This window comes from Hipposideros armiger, unplaced genomic scaffold, assembly GCF_001890085.2.
Source record: "Hipposideros armiger isolate ML-2016 unplaced genomic scaffold, ASM189008v1 scaffold_24, whole genome shotgun sequence".
Lineage (NCBI taxonomy): Eukaryota > Metazoa > Chordata > Mammalia > Chiroptera > Hipposideridae > Hipposideros > Hipposideros armiger.
This window is the reverse complement of record NW_017731374.1, coordinates 5,474,235-5,494,518: the sequence shown is the minus strand read 5'-3', so window position 1 is coordinate 5,494,518 and position 20,284 is coordinate 5,474,235. Positions and strand designations below refer to the sequence as shown.

The window sequence follows — 20,284 nt, the reverse complement described above, 5'->3', positions numbered from 1 at the left end:
TAACAACAAGGAATGGATTACTGGAATGAACTATTTGCAAAAAACATAGATGAATTGCAAAAACACAATGTTAAGTGAAAGAAGCCAGACACGATAGAGTATTTTGAAATGGTCCATTTATGTAACTCCAAAGCAGATAAAATGACTCTATGGTAAAGTAATATAACTGTCACCTTAGGAAGGTAACAAAGAGAGCGGACACGAGGGAAGCTTCTGGGCTTCAGGTAATGCTCTATGTCTGCCTCTGAGTGGTGGTTACAGCAATGTTTGCTTCACAAAAATTAATCGAGCTGATTTGTGCATTTTTCTGACTGTGTAATTCAATAAGAGACTGTCCCAAAACTTTTTAAAATTAAAAATGTATATACAAACCTAACAAATGAAGAGTTATACCAAAAAAAAAAAAAGTTATACCATGTACCTGGATGGGAAGGCTCAATATTATAAAGATGTTTAATTTCTTTAAGTAATTTTTAATGCAATGTAATTCTAATTAAAACCCCCCTTTTTGTTATTACTTGTCAGGTTGATTCTAAAGTTTATCTAGGAAAATGAATAAGAAAAGGAAGGCAATTTTGAACATAATAATTGGGAAGCCTTGCCCTGAAAGATATAAACATGTATCATAACTCTGCAAAATTTAAAGTTTAAGTTCTGGTAAAGAAATAGACAAATAGATCAATGCTACAGAAAAGAATCCAGAAAAGATCTGTGTAAATATGCAAATTGAGTATATAATAAAGGCTCCAAATCAAATTGCTGGAGAAAGGATGGACTCTTTAACAGATACTTTGAGTAATAAGCTATTGAATTGGAAAAACAAAAAGCAAAGTTAGATTCCTATTTTATATCTCACACAAATAATAGATTTCCAAATGGATCATTTTTCAAAGAGCTGTTTCCATAGAGAAGACAATTTTCATGATTTGAAGAGTAAGGAAAGCCTTTCTCAGTATGACACAACACAGTGGTATAAAAAAAAGTATTAAAACATCAGATGACATAAAAATTCAAAAGTTCTGCATTGACCAAATCTTAAAAGACAATAAACAGACCTACTATAAGAGAAAATACTTGTAACACATAAGGTGGGAAAATACATATGAAAAGCTCCTACAAATCAACTGGGAAAAGATAACTCAAGAAAATGGGCCCAGGATGTGACAAGCAATTATTCATAGAAGAAATACAAATAACAAGAAGCATTATCAATAATCAGATATTACAATCAAAATAAGATGTATTTCATTTATCAGACAGGCAAAAATATAAAAAGGTCCATTTCTAAATGTTGGCTAGGATATAGTTAGTTAATACTAACTAATCTCATTGGTTAGTATTACCTCTGTGGGACTTCTAAGTTTTACAGTATGAATATGTTATTTTTGCAAGTTATAAAAATCACTAAGACTTTGGAAATGCATATGCAGGAAAAAATAAATAAAATATTCTTTTTATTTGACCCAGGAATTCCTCTTTTAGAACTTCATCCTAAGGGCGTCATCAGAGATATGTATAAAAAGATACGCTTAAGGCATATTTATACAAGTGAAAAACTGGAAACAAATCCAATGCAGCAAAAGCATTATAAAATAGATTTTGGTACTACTATGCAATGGAAAATTATGTAGCTATATAATAATCACACTTTCAAAGGCTGAAGTACTTTTACAAATGTACAAAACAGTCAATACAGTTTGACTACAATTTTTGAAAGTACAGTTGACCCTTGAACAACACAGGCTTGAACTGCATGGGTCTACTCATACACGGATGTTTTTCAATAAATATGTATAGTACTGTAAATGTATTTTCTCTAGATTTTTAAAGTAACAGTTTCTCTTCTCCAGCTTATTTTATGGTAAAAATACATTATATAATATATATAACATACAAAATTTGTGTTAATCGACTATGTTATCAGTAAGGCTTCCAGTCAACAGCAGGCTATTAGTAAATTTTTCGGGAGTTGAAAGTTATATGCTGATTTTTGACTGGGCAGGATTGGCACACCTACCCACCACCTTGTTCACAGGGTCACCTGTACATTTATGCTTAAAAATTTCGAAATAAAACACCAAAATGTTAAAAGTTAATGATGGGAATAAGATTCCTGTGATTTTTATTTCCTATATTATTGCATTTATTGTTTTTGCCAAATTATTCACAATGAATATTTACTGCCTTAACACTTAAAAAGGATTATAAATTTTAATAAAGAAAATGTTTTAAAAAATATCTGATCAGTCTGAAAATGTTTGCCACCAAATTCAATGTTTGCTTTTAACATTACCTCTTCAGATGACATATCATGATCATTAAGTATGTTATACATATAAGCCATTTTAGTCACTTGAAATCTTCTTGGAAAAGATTATGAATAAATAAATAAATAATAAAACTTTAAAAAAAGAAAACATTTTCTGACTTGTAGGCAAAATATTACTTGACTTGAATTCTAATAGTCTTCTCCTATCAGGGAAGTAAAATTTGTCACATTTTGAGTGTATAACTTGTTTCTTAAAGTACCAGGAAAACATAAACTAAGTTACAGCTATTTATAATTATACCGCTAAAAATATTATCATACAAAAATAGTCATTATTTCTATATGCAATATTCAACTTTCTGTTAAGTAAAGACTTTGGTGGATTATTCATATATATGAAAGGATTACATTTGCATCTCTGCATAAGAATTGACTGTGAGAGAGAACATATTTTCTGGTGTTTTAATATGCTTTTCTTCATTAAATAATTTTAGTGACAACAAAGATGTCTGAAGTTAACAATTATAATCATTTTGAACAACCATTCCTATTCTGCTCAAAGAACATTGTCAAATGTGCTAAATGCAACGAATGGCACACGGAGAATTATATCTGACAGAAAAGGTTTTCCTAAAAATAAGGTCGGGAACCTGACGCCTCCTTAGCATGGTGTAACCACACAGTTGGCCGAAAGAGCTCCAGGTAGAGAGAGAGTGCATTTGCAGTGGAGCATTCTGCTTCATTTACAGGATTTGGGGGGCTGGGGCCCCAGGAAGCATATGATTAATTCAGTTGTTTCTGAGCACTCACACGTAGATAGGCTTCTCCTTTCACAACTCCCCACCCCGTCCTCAGTGGTTAGAAGCCCCTGGCGTGGAATGCTTTCTCCAGCATGCACTAAGTATATGAGGCTAATGCAGAGTGACCACAACAATTTTGGTTTTTATATGGTTTAACTTGTTTTTAAATGGTTTGTTGTAGCTACAAACATCAGCCAGCTTTGCAGAAAACCATTTATTAAATGAATGAAGACTGCATATACCCAAATACAGACAAAATATTGTGATTAAAACATGCTCTCATAGAAACATCACGGACACTCATTAGCTGATTTTATTGGACTGTTTTTCTTATTTCCATAAGGTTTAGGCTGTACCAACAAATACTGAAAACAATAGAAAATTACACTTACATTAGAGGCAAACATTATACACACAATGGAATAAGCCACTGGGACATAAAGCTAGAATTTTATTTAGAGCACAAGTACACAGACAAATATGAAGCAAAAACAGTGAGCTGATAAAGACGAAAACATCTTAGTGTAAAAGATCAGTGAGCAGCAAACTAAAAATGAAGCCAAGAGAACACTCTCATTAACAAAAAGTTCTATCGTATTACAAATATCAATTGGCAGAATATTAATTAACCAAGAGTATCAAAGTCATACATTTTAACATATTAACAAAAAACTCCTTCCATTTAAATTCACCTTTCTCCTCTTTCTTTCACAAATTATAACTGCAGCAGCTTAAGAGAATTTTTAATATTAGAGTGAATAGGCACACATATGCTTTTTACATCAGTTAAAAGCCAAGTGGCCAAAAAATGTATCAAAAATGACAATTTATCAAATAGGGAGAAAGTAAATGCATCTTCAAAGAACAGTTCTATTTTTTTTTCATAAATTTTTTTCTAAGTATTCATTGTGGTGGTTATATTTCTAAAACGATGCCTGGTATTAAATTATACAGACTAAATTGATAAATTTACCTTTTTATTTCCAATTAACTTCTAAGTGGTAGAGCAAAAGGAATCTTAAAAAGTCATTCTTATAATTTGTAAGAAAGATGGAAGACCTTATTTAAGTTGAATACAGCCTTTATTCTACTAAACCACCAAAGTTCTTCTTTTCAACAGATAAGTCATACACAGTGATTCTGTTGAATCCAAATGCTTCCAGTCATTCTCTCACCAGGTTTCAGCCTATAGGGTTACAGTTACATCTTCAGATTACAACGAAAAAAGTACAAACTGTTGCTCACCAAGGGGCTCATTTGGCAAATCTACATCTAACGTTAGCAGTGAAAAAAAGTTTCAAGTCAAGGTGGAAACAGACTCTATAAATTAGAAACCTAATAAGTATATATGTATTATTCGATTAAAAAGTCGCCCTAGGCGAAGGGCCTCAGGACATACAAAATGTACAGAAGACTCAAAGAGTAAACAAACCCAAGAGCAAGATTCAAATATAATAAATGTGCCCACTGCTATCTAATAGAAACTGTTCATGTTAATCATCAGGATATATCATGCCATCATCTTTGGTGTTCAAAATATAAAAGGAATTCTAAGTACAAAGGCCTTGCCTGAAAGCTCCCAATGCAGGAATCAAGAGATACTTATGTTACTCTGGAGGCCAGTGGACAAAGGCAGAACCTCTTTAGAATATGCATAATTGAATTTCCTTTTATTGCTTTATTACCTGCCTTGAAGGGCGAATGTTTAAAGCATATGCTGGAGAAAAGGCTCACAGTTAAAATCTGCCTTTCTTTTCCTTTAAGCAAAGAAGTAGCAGGACTTGATGAATTGGTTTTAATAGTCTTAGAATTAAACCAGCATTTTCAGCAGCAATGCTTCCAAATTCAGCACTGGCTGTTGCCATGTATCTGACAGTCACACCAAAAGCCTCTATATAATTCAGATTATCTCTTTATTAAAGGAATCTTATAATTATAAACCCATTGAACAGACAGAATGAAACCCTGCACTGAGTGAGGAATTTTGGCATGTTGGTGCAAACAGACCCTTAGGGAAGTAGCCTTCTTTTCTTAACATTTGACAGTTTCCTTTCCATTTTAAGAGTATAAATGGATATTGACATTTCCTGCATGTTGAATTTTAACAAGTAGTTTAGTAGAATTCATCCACTGAAATAAGTTTCTATTTACTTTCAGAGTTTGTTTGGAATTGCTGAGGCAAAATGGAAATACTAGGAACCAAACTAAAGGCAGGTTGGTATGAAAAAATTCTGATGGTCACGAAGCAACCAAATATGTTAAGTAAGTCCATGCAAATGCTGAATCTGAAAGTTAATTTTTGGGAACTGAGGTTTCCATGGTCCCTTATATACATAATTTAAAAACTAAATATTCTTATTAAATGTAATTCGAACAATAAGCCATGATAACGAACAGAAATAATGTACACACCTCATAGTCCTCTGTTATTTCATTATTCAACCTAAAAATATCCAGATTATGGGAAATGATGCTGCTACATTGTCATTCTATTGGATTTCTCTGTAAGGCGTTCAAGTATCAGGAAGAAAAAGATTTAAGGTGTAGAGGGGGAGTACTAGAAAAGTTCAGAAATCTTGCTTTCTCTTTTTGCAAATGTTTCCCTTTCAAAGAGTTGGGGATAGTGTAGAAGAAAAGTTACCTAGAGTTATCTATATGAAACAAGATTTGGAAGTTGGCACCACTTGACAACTACAATTATTTCCTTCTGTAGAGGCCACTAAGTGCTGGCTCAAAATATTAAACAACTAAGTACACACTTCCACAAGTCACACAAAATGTTGACTGGCACAGCCTCTGAGCACAGTTTTTCAGTTTAACTACGGTAAGTGATAGCAGCAATGGTTAACAATTCCACATAAACGCCACAAACACACATATGAAAGAGCACCCCACAACAACATGCAAAATCTTAACAATGACATCACTATTACACAATGCATAGAAATTGTAATGGTTTTTGGCAAGATTGTTTTTGTAACAAATACTTTTATAAAACAAAAGTTCTTTTGTTATAAATGCTATTTAAAAAGTTGTAATATAATGGACTGTAGATATAAAAGTTCAGTTAGATAAAGTTAATCTGAGTGGATTAATAGTACTAAAATGGACCTGCTACTTTATCCAGTATAAATAAGTTAATTTCTAGTGGAAGTGTACTAAGGTATTTGACTTATAAAATGTAAGAATTACACAAAGTAAACAGGCATAAAAATCACTTCATTACCGTATGCACAATTACTGTGTGGATTCTATATTGCTGATGTCTTCCTAATTCTACCTACCACAAATAAATGCCATATATTTTCAAAGCTCTTTGAAACGAATGTATAATGGTAAAAATGCTCTCCAATTCCAGTGCAATTCTTATTCCAAAGCACATCAGAAGTCTAGCAAAATTCAACATTGTATTCAATACAAAATTTCATTGTACCTTTTTTAACATAAGAAAATTTCATCTTTTTTCCTCAACTATAATTTAGTAAGTATAATTTATAAAACAAAAATTTGTAAAACGCTTTTTATATGTATGCTTGAATTCCTTTTAAGAAGAGCAAGCAGGATATGAGAATTTACAAATACTTTGTATTTCTGCATCTTCCTGCTGTCTCTGTCACCGTTCCCATTTTGTTTCCCCTTCCTATCGCTAAATAAATTCACTTCAGAAGAATTCTACTTATGTTGACAGAAAGTTGATCATTTGGAGTGAAGATATGTCCCAAATCTTCTAGATGACTTTTTAAACTTAACATAGACTATAAAAGAGGATATCATAGACTGCATTCAAAACCAATAATATAGGTGCTATGTGGCTGGATATTAAAAATACCAAATTTTTTAAGTTACATTTTAGCTTATAATCTACAACTGCAATTTCTATACTTGAAAACTATAGTTTGTTTCCCCTCCATAAATGAAAACTAAATATAGATGGGTTAAGCTAAAAGATGTTTGTTAAAATAAAAAGGTGAACGATTACATTTAAAGATTATCCCATCAAATTTCAAAAGAAGTTGCTAAAATCAAGATATAACACTACACAACAAAAAGTGAAAATTCACATGCAAAAAAACAAAAACAAAAACAACCTATTTGAATATTGGCAACTTGAATCTACTCCTAATAGAAACTTGACTGAGGACTTAACACTTAAAAAAAATTTTAAAACAAGGATATCCTTTCTAACGCAGGAGAAATGTAGGGTTGTTTTTCCTCCCTAAGCTCTATTTATGGACTGGAAGTCAAGATGCCTGGGTTCTAGTCTTGGCTCTGACTCTGAAAAGGTGTACGCACCTGGGCATTCATCTAATCTCTTTGGGGCTGTTCCCCTCTCCTGTAACAGAAGAGGGGTGGATTAGATTAGATGCTTCCAATCCTATTTTTCAGCCCAGTACACCTGAAGGTGTGTAATAGAGGTAAGAGCTCTTTCAGTCTAGTGAGTCTCAAAGTAGGAAGGTAAGGAGCATAGGGAACCTGAGAGTCCCTGGGAAAACTGTTTCATGATACGTTCCCTTCGCAATCTATCTCCTTGACCTCCATACCCTCTCCCCTCAAGGGGACACGGTGACTCCTACTCTTCACAGCACTGAAAATCACTGGGCTAGATGATTTCTTGGGTCCTTTCCAGGCCCAGCCTCTAGGATTATAATTTAACAAAGATAATGGTTTATATTAATACTCTGGCCTAATTAATATTCTGATCAAATTAGTACTCTAACCTTATCAATACTCACAGTCTAATTCAACTAGGTCATGGTTTACATAAAAATTCAATTTAAATGTATTAAAATGCTATTTTAAAAATAATGCAATCTTCAATATCATATCAGGTCTTTCCCTCAGTTTTGGTAGGCCAAATTGGTCAATTTTCAAAGAGGATGGACCATAAGAAAATTTTTTTCTCTGTTTAGAAGTGAAATCAGTATTATTGGCAGTTTACCAATATCATCCCCTCTTTTCTGTTTTTGTATCATTAGAAATACACAACTACCACCAAGATGACAGATGCAGTGTATTTCTTTATCCCAGTTATATTCTATGGCAAGGACCTCTTAAAATCATCCCAGCTTCTTCACTCTGCCTTATAAAAGGCTATGCATTCATATCATCTCAGCTATCTCCAAGAGGGGAGGAAAAGCAATGCCTGAATACCATGCATTAAGAAAAAAACATAAACAAAAACAATCAAGGGTGCCCTTCTTTATAAGTAACTATCTGCACCACACCGTATGGTTGATGTGCAGAGATCTTGCATATATAAGAAAAATACATTAAAAGTGATCAAGAACTTAATTCTTTAGTATTTATAACTATTGTTTTCATGAATGAACATTAAAAAATTATCTTACTGCAATAAATTATCATATACTCTCCTTGATTTTTTTCCTCTAGGCTTAGACGTTTATTTCCTTTACTACATGGGAGGGAGTTTTTATTTATAGATGCTAGGTATTACAGCTTTATTTCGGCTACAGAAATAAAGATCAAAAATACTTCTTTCCTATAACAAAGACCAGTCAGCAAAAGGCTGGGTAAAATCAGAAGTGTTTGTCTCTAATATGTCAAACTGCGGAGATAGTCAAACTAGAAAAAAATCTGAATGGTTTCACAGTCAATCTCTGATTCTGAGAATCATAAGGACAGTGTTTTCCCAAAAAGCTTTGTTGTAAATAATCATGATTGATTAAAAAATAAATTAAGAATAAAATGTTTTATTAAATATTGTTAATTTGCTGGCACCAAATTTACAGGCAAGACCAAACTCCCTGACAGACTGGCAACCAGTATTCAGATCTGGTGGGTTGCAGTATCATTTCCGGGCTTAAGGGAGGGGTCCTCTCTGCCTAGAACCTCCCCCTTCCCTGTCTGAACGAAAAGGAACTGTCTTGAAATGGGTCTGTCTGGGATAAAATCAAATGACAATCACTTTTAAATAATTGCGTGTGCACATACACACTCATCTCCACAACAAAATGTCCTTTAAAGAGGGACACAAATTTTTGTTCTCGACTCATGGCCGAGGGGAACGAAAACTCTGCTGACTGTCCTATCTCAAAATAAGCACAGTGATGGGGCCTAACAATGTGCCAATCAACATGTCAGGTGATGGCACTGCTCTCAATCAATTCAAAGTTGAATGAATACTGATGATTTTATCACACAGGGATTTCATTTATAATTTATCACTTCAGAGGGTTTACAGAAGCACAGCAAGTCACTTTGTGAACACGCAGCTACAGCAGAAAACGACAGTGCTTAACGGTATCTGGGTCTAGTTTCAGATCCTGATGCTCCTAAGTATTAACTGTGACCGGGGCAACCCATCTGACTTCTCTGGGTTTCCTCACTCAGAAAAGAGAAGCAATGATACCCACCCTCACAGGACTATGGTGAGAATCAAGTGAAACAACGTACAGAAGCACTTAGTACTAAGGTACACCGTAATAATGCAATGAGTCAGTGTGACGATCTGCGCATGCTCACGCATGCATACCTATGTGAACACAATGGATGGTGCAGAAATGGCTTGGCCTTATTATTGGTTTTAAAACAGGCTCTAAGGAAGATTCTCCCCACAAAATACTCAAAGCAACATTACATATTCTATAGCAAATCAACATATTCAAAGGCTAAATAACATGAGTACAAATGTTGGGAAACTATGAAAAACAGTACTGGCACAAGGTTTTTGATGGGCTCTCAAAAATGAAACGAAACTTTTATTACAGTATCTTTTATAAGTTTGTTCAGAGCAGGGACTATTTATATATCTTTGTACCCGCCCCCTGTCTAGACACTAGGTGTTCAAATATTTGTTGACATGACTGTAAATTTTCATCTCAGTGAAGTCACTTGATTTACTGGTATCTGGAAGCTAAGTCATAGCACATAGATAAGTTAATACAATGACGGTTTCAGCTAACAATGATCTAACTGAAAAACCAAAGAGACCTAATCTATGGTAGAAACCTTTCAGATTATTCTTTTATAGATCAGAAAGTGACTTAACATAGGGAAAAGTCAATTACCATCGGGAAAACTTAACCTCAGGAAAAACCAATTGTAAAATAACAAATATTTTAAATAGCTGGTGTGTATTTATGGATCATATTCAGACCGTCCCTCCTAACCACGGTAACAAATGGAATCTTAAGAATAAGCTCTGCTGAATAAACATCTTGAATATTGCTAACCTTTTCCAACATTATGGTTTAAAAAAAAAATTGCTGCCACCTATGGTTTTCGATAGCCAGTCACTCACATGAATATAGAAGGTTGAATTATGCAAGTATGTCATCCAAACTGACAGATGGGTTTGGCATTTTCCTTATAGGCCGTGCAACTCTTCCAGTCATGTGAGGGGCATTGGAGAATTTTTTACATGACATGACACGGACTTTGAAGTGTAAACACTGCCAATAAAGTTTTATGGGTTTTGTATGAGCCATGTGATTGCTTGGAAAGGCGGCACATTCTGTTGAATTGAAGACCTGGGGGACTGTTGGATTTCTACGAAAGCACACATAGAAGTTTGGCATCTACCACTGCCACAGCATGGACATAATGTTTTTCAAAGTTATGATAACAAACAATAAAAATGGCATCTGGCAGTGGTACATTCTCAGTATTGTTCATACAAAAAACACAAAATTTAGAGGTAGTTGCAGGTAATTTTTCACAATTTAATTAACTCAAAGAGACTATAATTGGCTATACTTCTACCAAGCTGTTCTTTAGGAAACAATGTCCCTATTTGGTTTGAGTCATCAAAGCAGAATAAAAATAAATAAAAAATAATTCACATTCTCAATTTTAAGTGTGTTCCTCTAAATGAAAATGCAATAGGATAAAACAGGAGAGTGATTTTCATATTAGTACCTCAATAAACACAAATAGAAATTTCCTAATACTGTTTTCTCAGTGCAAAGTGACTGCCGTTTTTCCTCATGACAAACTTACTATGCTGTCAAAAGCATACCAAGAATTAAAAAAAATATCGATGCAAAAATAAAATGCACAACCATATTTTAAGTGTTGTACCGAAACCTTTTTTTTTAACCATCAGAGGTAACCTATGTAAAAATATCCTTACTTTTAACAAGTTTTTGACAGTAGGATGTCCTGTGCACTTACAGACCAGTTTTAGAATAAGGACAACAGAAAAGTTTTGTAAAGAGAACCTAGAGAAGGAGACCCCGTGGTTCAAAATGAAAGGAAGAGGGAGGGACTTGGGGACAGTGTGCCACCGTGAAAGGTAATTCAGAATTCCTTTTAATCAGGCAGCCTAGAAAGGTGGGAAGACACTGTGTCCCCATATCTGGCTCAAATTGCTAGAAACTGATCACGAGTTCGAGCTAAGAAAGGTAAATAGAAGAAACTCTGAATCAGATGACAGTACCATTTCCTCAGCTATATTCTCAATGATTTGTCTTGATTTCAACATAAAATGGAGATAGCTAACCTTCCATTCAAAGTTGTTGAAAGGATTAAAGATAATGTATTTAGAAATAAATATGTATGTAACTGAAATATCTTAAGAAATATTTACCAGAATGTTAACAGTGGTTATTTCTGGCTAGCAGATTTACTTACGAGTATATATTTTGCTTTCTTTATGCTTACTTGTATTTTCTAATTTCCCTACAAGTAGTAACTTTCTTATATAAGTGATGCATGTAAGTCATTTAGTACAGTGCTAGTATACATACTGGCTCAAAAATGGTCATCATTAATACAAAAAATAAAGCGAGGTATCTTCCAACCTTTCTTCTTATTTCTGGATGCCTCTCCATGGGGGAAAAGTCATGCAATGAAGTTGACTCCACCACACAAAGTCCACAAAGGAACTTCCCACTCCTGAGCCAAAGGAAAGGTCACAGCTTAGAGCAGGGGTCAGCAAACTTTTGAGTCGGAAGAGCCAATCCTGTCCCTCACAACAATTTAAAAATTATTCGAGAGCCATAAATATACTTTTACAAATAAGGAAAATTTAAAGTAATATTATAAATGAAACTATGATAGTTTTATTTTTTTAATTTTACTTCAGAGCCACACGTATGTACCCAAAGAGCCGCATGTGGCTTGCGAGCCGCAGTTTGCCAACCCTGGCTTAGAGGAATGGGTCTCTATGTGCTGTGACTTAGTGTTGGCAAGAGCTGCGCACCCATGGGAAAGCTCAGCGAATGTGATGACTTAGCAAATCAAAATGAAATCTCTTCTGGTCGTACAATAAATTAATACATAAAACGCCACCTACCATCCTAGCTAATGTGAATTATGAGGTTGCCTTGAAGAACAAATACTCCCAACAGAATGCCCAGATCCAACAAAGCAATTAAGATTTGGATTTTTTCATGTTAACGATTATACAGGATATGAACCTAGTTCAAATTCACTGTGGTCCTGATGTCTACGTTTATTTTATTTTTGAAGTATCTTAACTAATAATTCACCATAGGCTTTAAGACTTGAAAATAAACACCTTGGAAAAACCACCACAAAGAGTTTTTAAACCAAAATTATTATTATTATAATTGCAGGATATTGCAGATAAATGCATTTATATTTACTTTAAAAGAAACTTTGCACATTTTCAAGAATGCTTTGAATTCAGCTAAATCTGGTAACAAAATGTTGTTACCTAAAATGAGTGTCAATATTCCTTTGATCTCAACTACAGTCAAGTAATCCCCTAGGGAAAAGATACTGATGTTTAATCCTTATAAATAAATAATTCAAGGGGGATCTGAGCTTTGAAGAGGATGAGTTTTTTTGTTATCTTAACTAGTGCTTCTAGATCTTTAGTCAGACTTTTCCATTCTCTACTTCCTCTTTATGCTTGATATACAATCTAATGCTTGGGAACATTTTCAAAGCTTCGGTAGTTTTAAATTTCTTGTAAATCTGATAACCAAATTTCATTTACACTGATTTCTTAGGGAACAAAAAAATTCTACCCAGGTTCAAGCATAAAAATAAAATCGAGCTATATCATGGTCTTATTTTTTTTTTTGCCACAATAATGGACTTTGCATATTATCTAAAAACTATGTATGTTCCAAAAAGAATGGCAGCTTTATTCCCTCCTTCCACTCCCTTTCCTCCAAAAAGAAAAAATGTTAGATAAACATCCAGATTTTCACGCATTGCAAAAAATGAGGCACAGGGGCTAAAGTCCCAATTAAGAAGGATAAAAGAGAAAGTATATAAATAATTTGATATTGAGCTTATATCAACACTTTCATATTCTGGGTCTGAATGAATACAATTTTGTATAAGCAGTAAAATTAGTGTTATCTTCTCCTGGTTCACAGAGAATTTTAAAAATTAAAAAAATAAAGCTATTTATTAAGTAGACTCAAAATGAGAGGTGGGGTGCGAAGGAACAGCCGGGGTTGAGGACACAAGCGTCTAGGATGACTCTCAGTCTCCCTTTTGAGTTTTTTAAAAAATGGAATTCCTTCTCTACTTTGTGTTGCCTGAGAACCACTATGGTTTTGTAAAATCTGTAACAGTAATTACATTTAATCACCCACAAGTACATTTGTTTTAAGCCTATAAATACTATGTTAGTAATACTAAACTATCTCCATTGGCTTATTTGTAAAAAGAAAAATATATTATATATTTATATTTTTATAAAGTTAACACTGAGGGCAGAGGAAAGGGAACGAGAAGCAGTGAATAAACACAGTTTCTCTGGACACAGTAACCACACCAGGGTCTTGCTCAAGCCACCTCATCAAGCAGTGTCTGAGGAAGAGTCGTAGGAAGCGGAGACAATGAAATTGCCACTGTTGGAGTGCCCAGCCACTGACTGGGCGGCCTGCTGGCTCAGATTATTACAGATCAGCACCAGCTGATTGCTCTGGGCCTCGGACAAGGTGCTACAGCTCTGATAAACACTGAAGTTGGTTTTCCTGCCAGGGATGTTGCCCTTCTCACACATGGTCTTCACCATCTTGGCCAGCTTGTTCTTGCCGAGGGCCTGGCAGTTGTACCAATGCAGAGCTGCCAAGTTCACAACTGGCTTGATGGACAAGTAGAAAGGGGCATCCTCGTAGCGCATGGCAGGAGGCCTCCGCTGGGCATACTCCTTATAGTCCTGGACAGGGCACGTCTGTGGGGCATGCTGGGTGGCATACACACGGGAGTCTGTCCCCCCTCTCTTGGTTTTAGCATTCAGGTCACCGGTGTCTTGACCCATCCACTCTAAGTACTCCAGCCCTGTTTCTGTTACCCGGAGCCGGATATCACCCCACTTCAAGGTAGATCCGTGGAAGCCTGTGCAGTGCCCAAAAGCTTTTGTGTTGTTAAGCCAGACAAGGTTGAGCAGACCCTCAGGGTTGTACCGGCTTAGCAGTCCCCTTTTCCGCAGAATGAGCTCATCAGCAAAGGTGAGCTTCATGGACTTGTGTGGCTTATTTCCTTTTCCTTTGCAGCGGAGTTCAATTTGCTTTTGTTTCAGGGCCTCTTGGGAACGCTTGAATTCCTTATCCCTGGTGATGCTGTAGCCATACCTGTGTTCTTTTAAGTACCGTTCTAGTCCACACTGGTAATTGGCCAAGCTGTTGGGTTCATATTCGGACCCATCCTTCTGCCTGGCATCCACAAAGAAAGAGGCAAGGTAGGCATCCAACTCCTTACAAGGGATGACATAAATCTCTCTTGTTTCAGAAGGATACTTGGAGATGAGGAACTCACGGAAATTGCGGAGCGCGGTCTGCGTGCTCCGGATGGTTTTCTCATTCTGCTCCCTGCTGAGCTCAGCTGCTCTTTCATCCTGGTCTGCAACAAATTGGGGAGGGGAGGGATAGAGAGGGTGTTGATGAGTTCAGACAATGCACTTTCTACTCTGAAATAAAGTTTCCTTTCATAATGAAAAGGGAAAGAAGAAATCAATTTTATAGAGAGCACTAATAAATGTTATTTACATACCTGTTGCATTATAATAGCAAACTTCAGTTTCACAAATGATGTACTAGACAAGAGTATGGCCCATTGCAATCAAAATGAGCTTCTCGAGTCATTGGCACATAGTTTAGTGCATGAGGTTTGTGGAAAGAGAGATTAGAAGCAGCCTTCGTTTTAGGAAAAATGTGAGACAGAAACATGCTATTTATCCTACTGCAGTGTGCAAGGGCCCATTAGAGCTGATACATTCACTTTGAATCACTTCATTTGTGAAACCAGAGGCTGTACTGGTTCCATTTTATTGAATTAAAGTAAAATATTCGAACTTGTTATTTAGCACATCACTAGAGATCTATATATTAAAAATTACTAAAACATATCATTTACAGTAGTTAATTCAACACTTATTCTGCAACAATTCAGGTAAGCACAGTTTATAAATATTCTGTATGCAACTGCAGGGCAATTTGTAATAAGTGATAAAAATATTTGGCATTTTGGAAAGTAATGAGGATAAAACTTCACAGCTATAAAGACAAGATAATGGAATTTGAATTAGGCTATTATAATTAAGATGTAAGGAAGGGAGTGTGTCTCCTGGAAAGATCATTTGATTTTATTAATGTATTATTTATACTCTGCCACCAAGGACTGAAGGTAGCGCTTTCCATTATGGACCATCCATGATTAAGTAACGTTGCTCTGGAGTAGGGGTTCTCACACTTGAGTGTGATTCAGAGTCACTCAGGATGAATGACTGAAAACGAATTCCTTGGTGGCAGGCCTAGGAATCTGCATTTTTACTAGCACCTCCATGGTCACGATGAGGTTTGAAAGAACACGCTTTGAGAAACATAGTGCTTATGTGTTATGAAGAAACCCTACTCTATTTTACTCAATTATTTTTACAATGATTAAATTCAATGATCATTTAAATCATTTAAATGGTTTCCTTTCCATAATATGTAATTTATATTTGGAATTTTAACATTAACATTTTGTCAAAATCATCACTATTATGTCAGACAAGGTCTGGATGAAACTCAAAAGAGAAATCCTAAAAATAAAATTACACAATAGAAAACCAGGCTATCCTATTGATTGTTGAGAGGCAAACATTGAGGTTAATTTAAAACAATATAAAAATGTAATTTCTGATTCTAAGGTATAAGGTAAAATATTTTGTTTATCCTGATTATCTTATTTAGGAAAACTTTAATTTGCAAGGTTGCTCAGTGGAAGTATTTGTAATAACCACATACAACAACAAAAATAAAATTTCTAATAAACTCAATTTTATTCACAAAACACACTACTTTTTGTATTACTGTACACACTTATGAATGACCATGTTATTTTAAAATGAAAATTCTAAGGTGTAACTGCCAAAATCCTCATAATTTTATAAAATGAAAACAACTAAAATTCACTAGCAAATTAGGTATGTTATAGGTTCATTTTTGAGATCATATTTCTAAAATTCAAATATACTAAAGTATACTTTATGCTTCATTAGACTTAACTTTTAGTTATGCTATTTTCTCCCAGTTCAAACTGTTTATATATCAACAATAAAGATGTGTATAAAGATGTGTATCTTACCATCAAAAAGATGGAAGCCACAGGTTACACGTAACCTTTATCATGCTGGCTTCGTTGAATGTTTATATGTAAAGCCAAAGGGGCCAGCACATCCGTTTACTTTGGCTACTTGTTCAAATATCTATCACAGCGGTCTTCAAACTTCAAAGACTTTCTAAGAAACAAACATTCATAGACAACTTCAGGGAAAAAAAAGTCCAGTTCCTCAACTTTCACATGGAATCTTTTCTAAAACTTATTTGTCTGAAGCAAATGAAGACTGAGTGTGCACATGTTGCCATCCCAAATCTACCACGGTACATTCTCTGGGGTGGAAAACACTAAGGAGCCAAGCAAAACTTACAAATTGATGAAGTCCATGTTTCTTGTCCATCTCTGCCTTATACATATTCTAATATAGGTGACATCTGCCATGAGAAATAGGGTAACTGTGCCTGAACTGGGGTGTCTTGAGTTCAGGACTTCTGAAAGGGTTCGCAAGGTCGATTCTTTTAACTGCAATTAGAATATTCTGCAGGACTACCCAAATGTTAAAATGTTATTCAACTCTTTCAGATTCAGTGTGCTTGTATTTACAAGATACTTAACAACTATTATCAAATCATATGAAATACTGATTCTAGTTACCGTGAATCCTCATCTTCATTTTATATAATTCAATATTTTCTACCTCCTTTTTACAAAAATAAATGAATTGAAACGTTGAAAACCTTTGGGTATCAATTTAAAAATGAGTGCATAGTATACAACTTTTCAAAGTTCTTTTAAGGGGTAAGTGTTGGAATTAATTAAGCTGCATTAGTAAGTATACTATAAAGTAGAAAGTATGAGTGACACAGTTCTTTGAATGAATGGTCACTTATTTCTTGTATCATCCACAAGAGCCATAATATTTATTACTTCAATTTACACTAAGCTTCTCAAAAGGAGAAGCCATCCCATAAAACCTAATACAGGTCTTCTCCCTCTTCCAAAGTTTGCATTATGCCACTTTACTCTTAAGAAAGACCTACGTTAGTACTACCTGTTTTCACCAACCGAAAGACATTCAAAGAGGATTTTCACGTTTACAAAAAAAAGGCAAAAAGTAAAAATAGCATTCCGTGTTTGTTGTGTAGCAAGCCGTAACAGAAGCAGCCTGAACGCCCAGCAGCGAGTGGTGCTGCCCCGCCTAGCTCCTTCCCCGGGAACTACTCTCAGCATCTCAGCATCAAGCTGCCATCCATAGCTTTGAACTGTGTCTGAGCATCTGTGCTTTATCTCCATTTATTTTGTGCACCCATTAGCAAAATGTAACCGAAGGTTACAGAAAAGCCTAAGAGAGCTTGTAAGGGCATTATGATTCAGCGTAAAACTGGACATAATTAAGCATTTCAATTGTGGTGAACAAAATAAAGACATATTAAGTAAATGGTAATTGTTCTGTACGCCATTTCGGCTTACGAAAGGTTTCATAGGAACACTCTACTTTCTGACAGCAGGGGAAACATGTATAATGAAATGAGCCTTCAACAAATATAGCCAAAAAACAGAAAGGTTTTAGGTTACTAATTTCCGGAGATCTGCCACCTGAAGAGGGAAGCGCCTCAGCACTGGCTCAGGTACTCTTCCCAAGACCCTGAGTCAAGTTTTTACACAGACAGCTTTTCTGTACTTATTTACATAGTCTTCATGGCCCATTAATCCAATTATTTCCTCCACTGTTAGGAGATGGCATGGAAAAACACATAATTAGTGCAGTATCTTGTGTTCTCACTTAATTTGAGATTTATGTTAGATTTAAATTCAGATCCATTTACTTCTATCGCGCTAGCACTCAATTTAACAAAAAATATACTTAGCTATCACATTCTTTTATGATTTTATTAAAGCAATACATCTGAAGCAATAAGAAACATTTCTTGACGTTTAACTTATTATTTTCATTTAAGAAGGGTATTTTGTCTTTTTCACTTGATAGAGAAATGATGTTCAAATTCTCTTTATAAATCAGTAAATGATAAATCCATGAGCTTATTAAATAAAAATGTATTTTAAATTTGAAAAGTAAAAAAAAGAAATAAAAAGAAATCTGGTGAGTAGATTTATATTTATGAGGCTGCAGTTGGAATTAATATTTAATCCACATTTGTGAGTACCCACTATGCCCTCTAGCATTTCAAGCAGGCCTGTGGGGTGTAGTCAAAGGCAAGTCCCTGATGGTTATGTAGATTCCATCATAGCTGGAAAAGATGACTATTACACAGAAAACTAATTAAAGAGACCATACACAGCTGTGTAATTAGGAATTGCGTTTGTGGCTCAAGGTCCGATAGGAATTCAGAAAGAAGAGAGAGAGATGTCAAATAGAGCTTGTGCTGCGTTGGAGCTTTATTCCTTGGGGGACTAGGGACTTGGGTTAGGTATTAAAGGATGGGTACCGTGTGGTTAATCAGAATAGGAGGGTAGGGCATTCCAGGGAAATAACTGCATGAGCAAAGGGCAAGAGATGGGAAGGACTGGGGCTTGTGCTCATGAGGACTGTCAAGCACTGATCCTGGTTTGGGGGTGGAAGTAGGGAATAAAGCTAGAACAGTTGGATGACCACCTGGAGGGTCTTACATAATTATAAATATATACAAAAAAAGAGAGGAGACTGAATATTCTAAGTGCAAAGAACCTCTAAATACCAAACATTTCAAGAAGCTGCTTTTGAAAAAAAAAATTCAACACCCCAATTCTCCACCTCTGACACTTTTTATTCCCCTTATGCTGTTATTTCCTTCATGCACCTATCATCCTCTGACAACGTGTTATGTATTTACTGGAGAACTTGCTTATTAGCATCTGTCTCTCCACAGTAAGAGCCAGGATTTCACTGCTTTAGTCCCAGGGTCTGGAGAAGCACTTGAGAATGTAGCATTCGTTAAACACTGTTGACTGAATTAACACAAAAGCTGAAAGGAAAGTTACTGAGATAACTCTGTGTGTGTAATCACACAATCCACTTTAGACCAACAATACTGACTGCATTTAGAAAGGGCTAAAACAAAAGTCAGTGGCATAAAATTAAATTTTGGGACTCCAATCAGAATCGTACAGACACCTTCTCCTGTGTTAGGGCCCTTCAGAGGGTCAGCTGTGGACAGTGTAGATGATGTGGACACCTGCAACAATGGTATGAAATGGCTTATGAGGCCACTGGAAGCTTTTCCCAGAGCTAATTCCTTAGGAAATAAGGACCTATCAGCTGTCACACAAATTGCTACAAGACAACATCTTTATCTTACTCTTAGGATAAGGAAAAAAGATAATACTCTAACGAAAGTCCATACTAGAATTAATATATTGATAAAATCAAGGAATAGCTCCCACCCCCCAATCCCAACCTCCACTTTAAAAGAGACTATGCTAACATTATGGTGTTGCCCATTGGGTACTTCTTTCATACATGTATTCACTTGAAAAAACTTTTCTTATGACTTTTTCTATGTTCAAGAAAAATAATCTTGGTATTAAAAAATATATATGCGGGCCGGCCGAGTGGCGCGATGGTTAAGAACTCGCTTGGGATGCCAGAGGGCCCGGTTCAGATCCCACATATGAGGGCCAGTGACACTGGCCTCCACAGCTAAGATGCTGAACAACAGCTCAACCTGGAGCTGGGCTGCCATGAGTCGCCGGCGACGGCGTGGGCTGCAGTCCCTGTGGCAGTGGATTG

At 35.4% G+C, this 20,284-nt stretch overlaps 1 protein-coding gene across 3 annotated transcripts in view; it reads right to left on the bottom strand.

Annotated features, from left to right (window-relative positions):
- Positions 1-20,284, bottom strand: part of KIAA1958 (KIAA1958 ortholog) — a 128,830-nt gene that overhangs the window by 25,744 nt on the left and 82,802 nt on the right. For 2 of the 3 annotated variants that reach the window (XM_019635859.1, XM_019635858.1), the window contains one exon: positions 14,773-14,856. The exons of the other annotated variant lie outside the window; for it this stretch is intronic. In XM_019635859.1, coding sequence (XP_019491404.1) covers positions 14,773-14,856 — 84 coding nt within the window. The remainder of the gene's footprint in view (positions 1-14,772; positions 14,857-20,284) is intronic. 3 annotated transcript variants of the gene reach the window in all.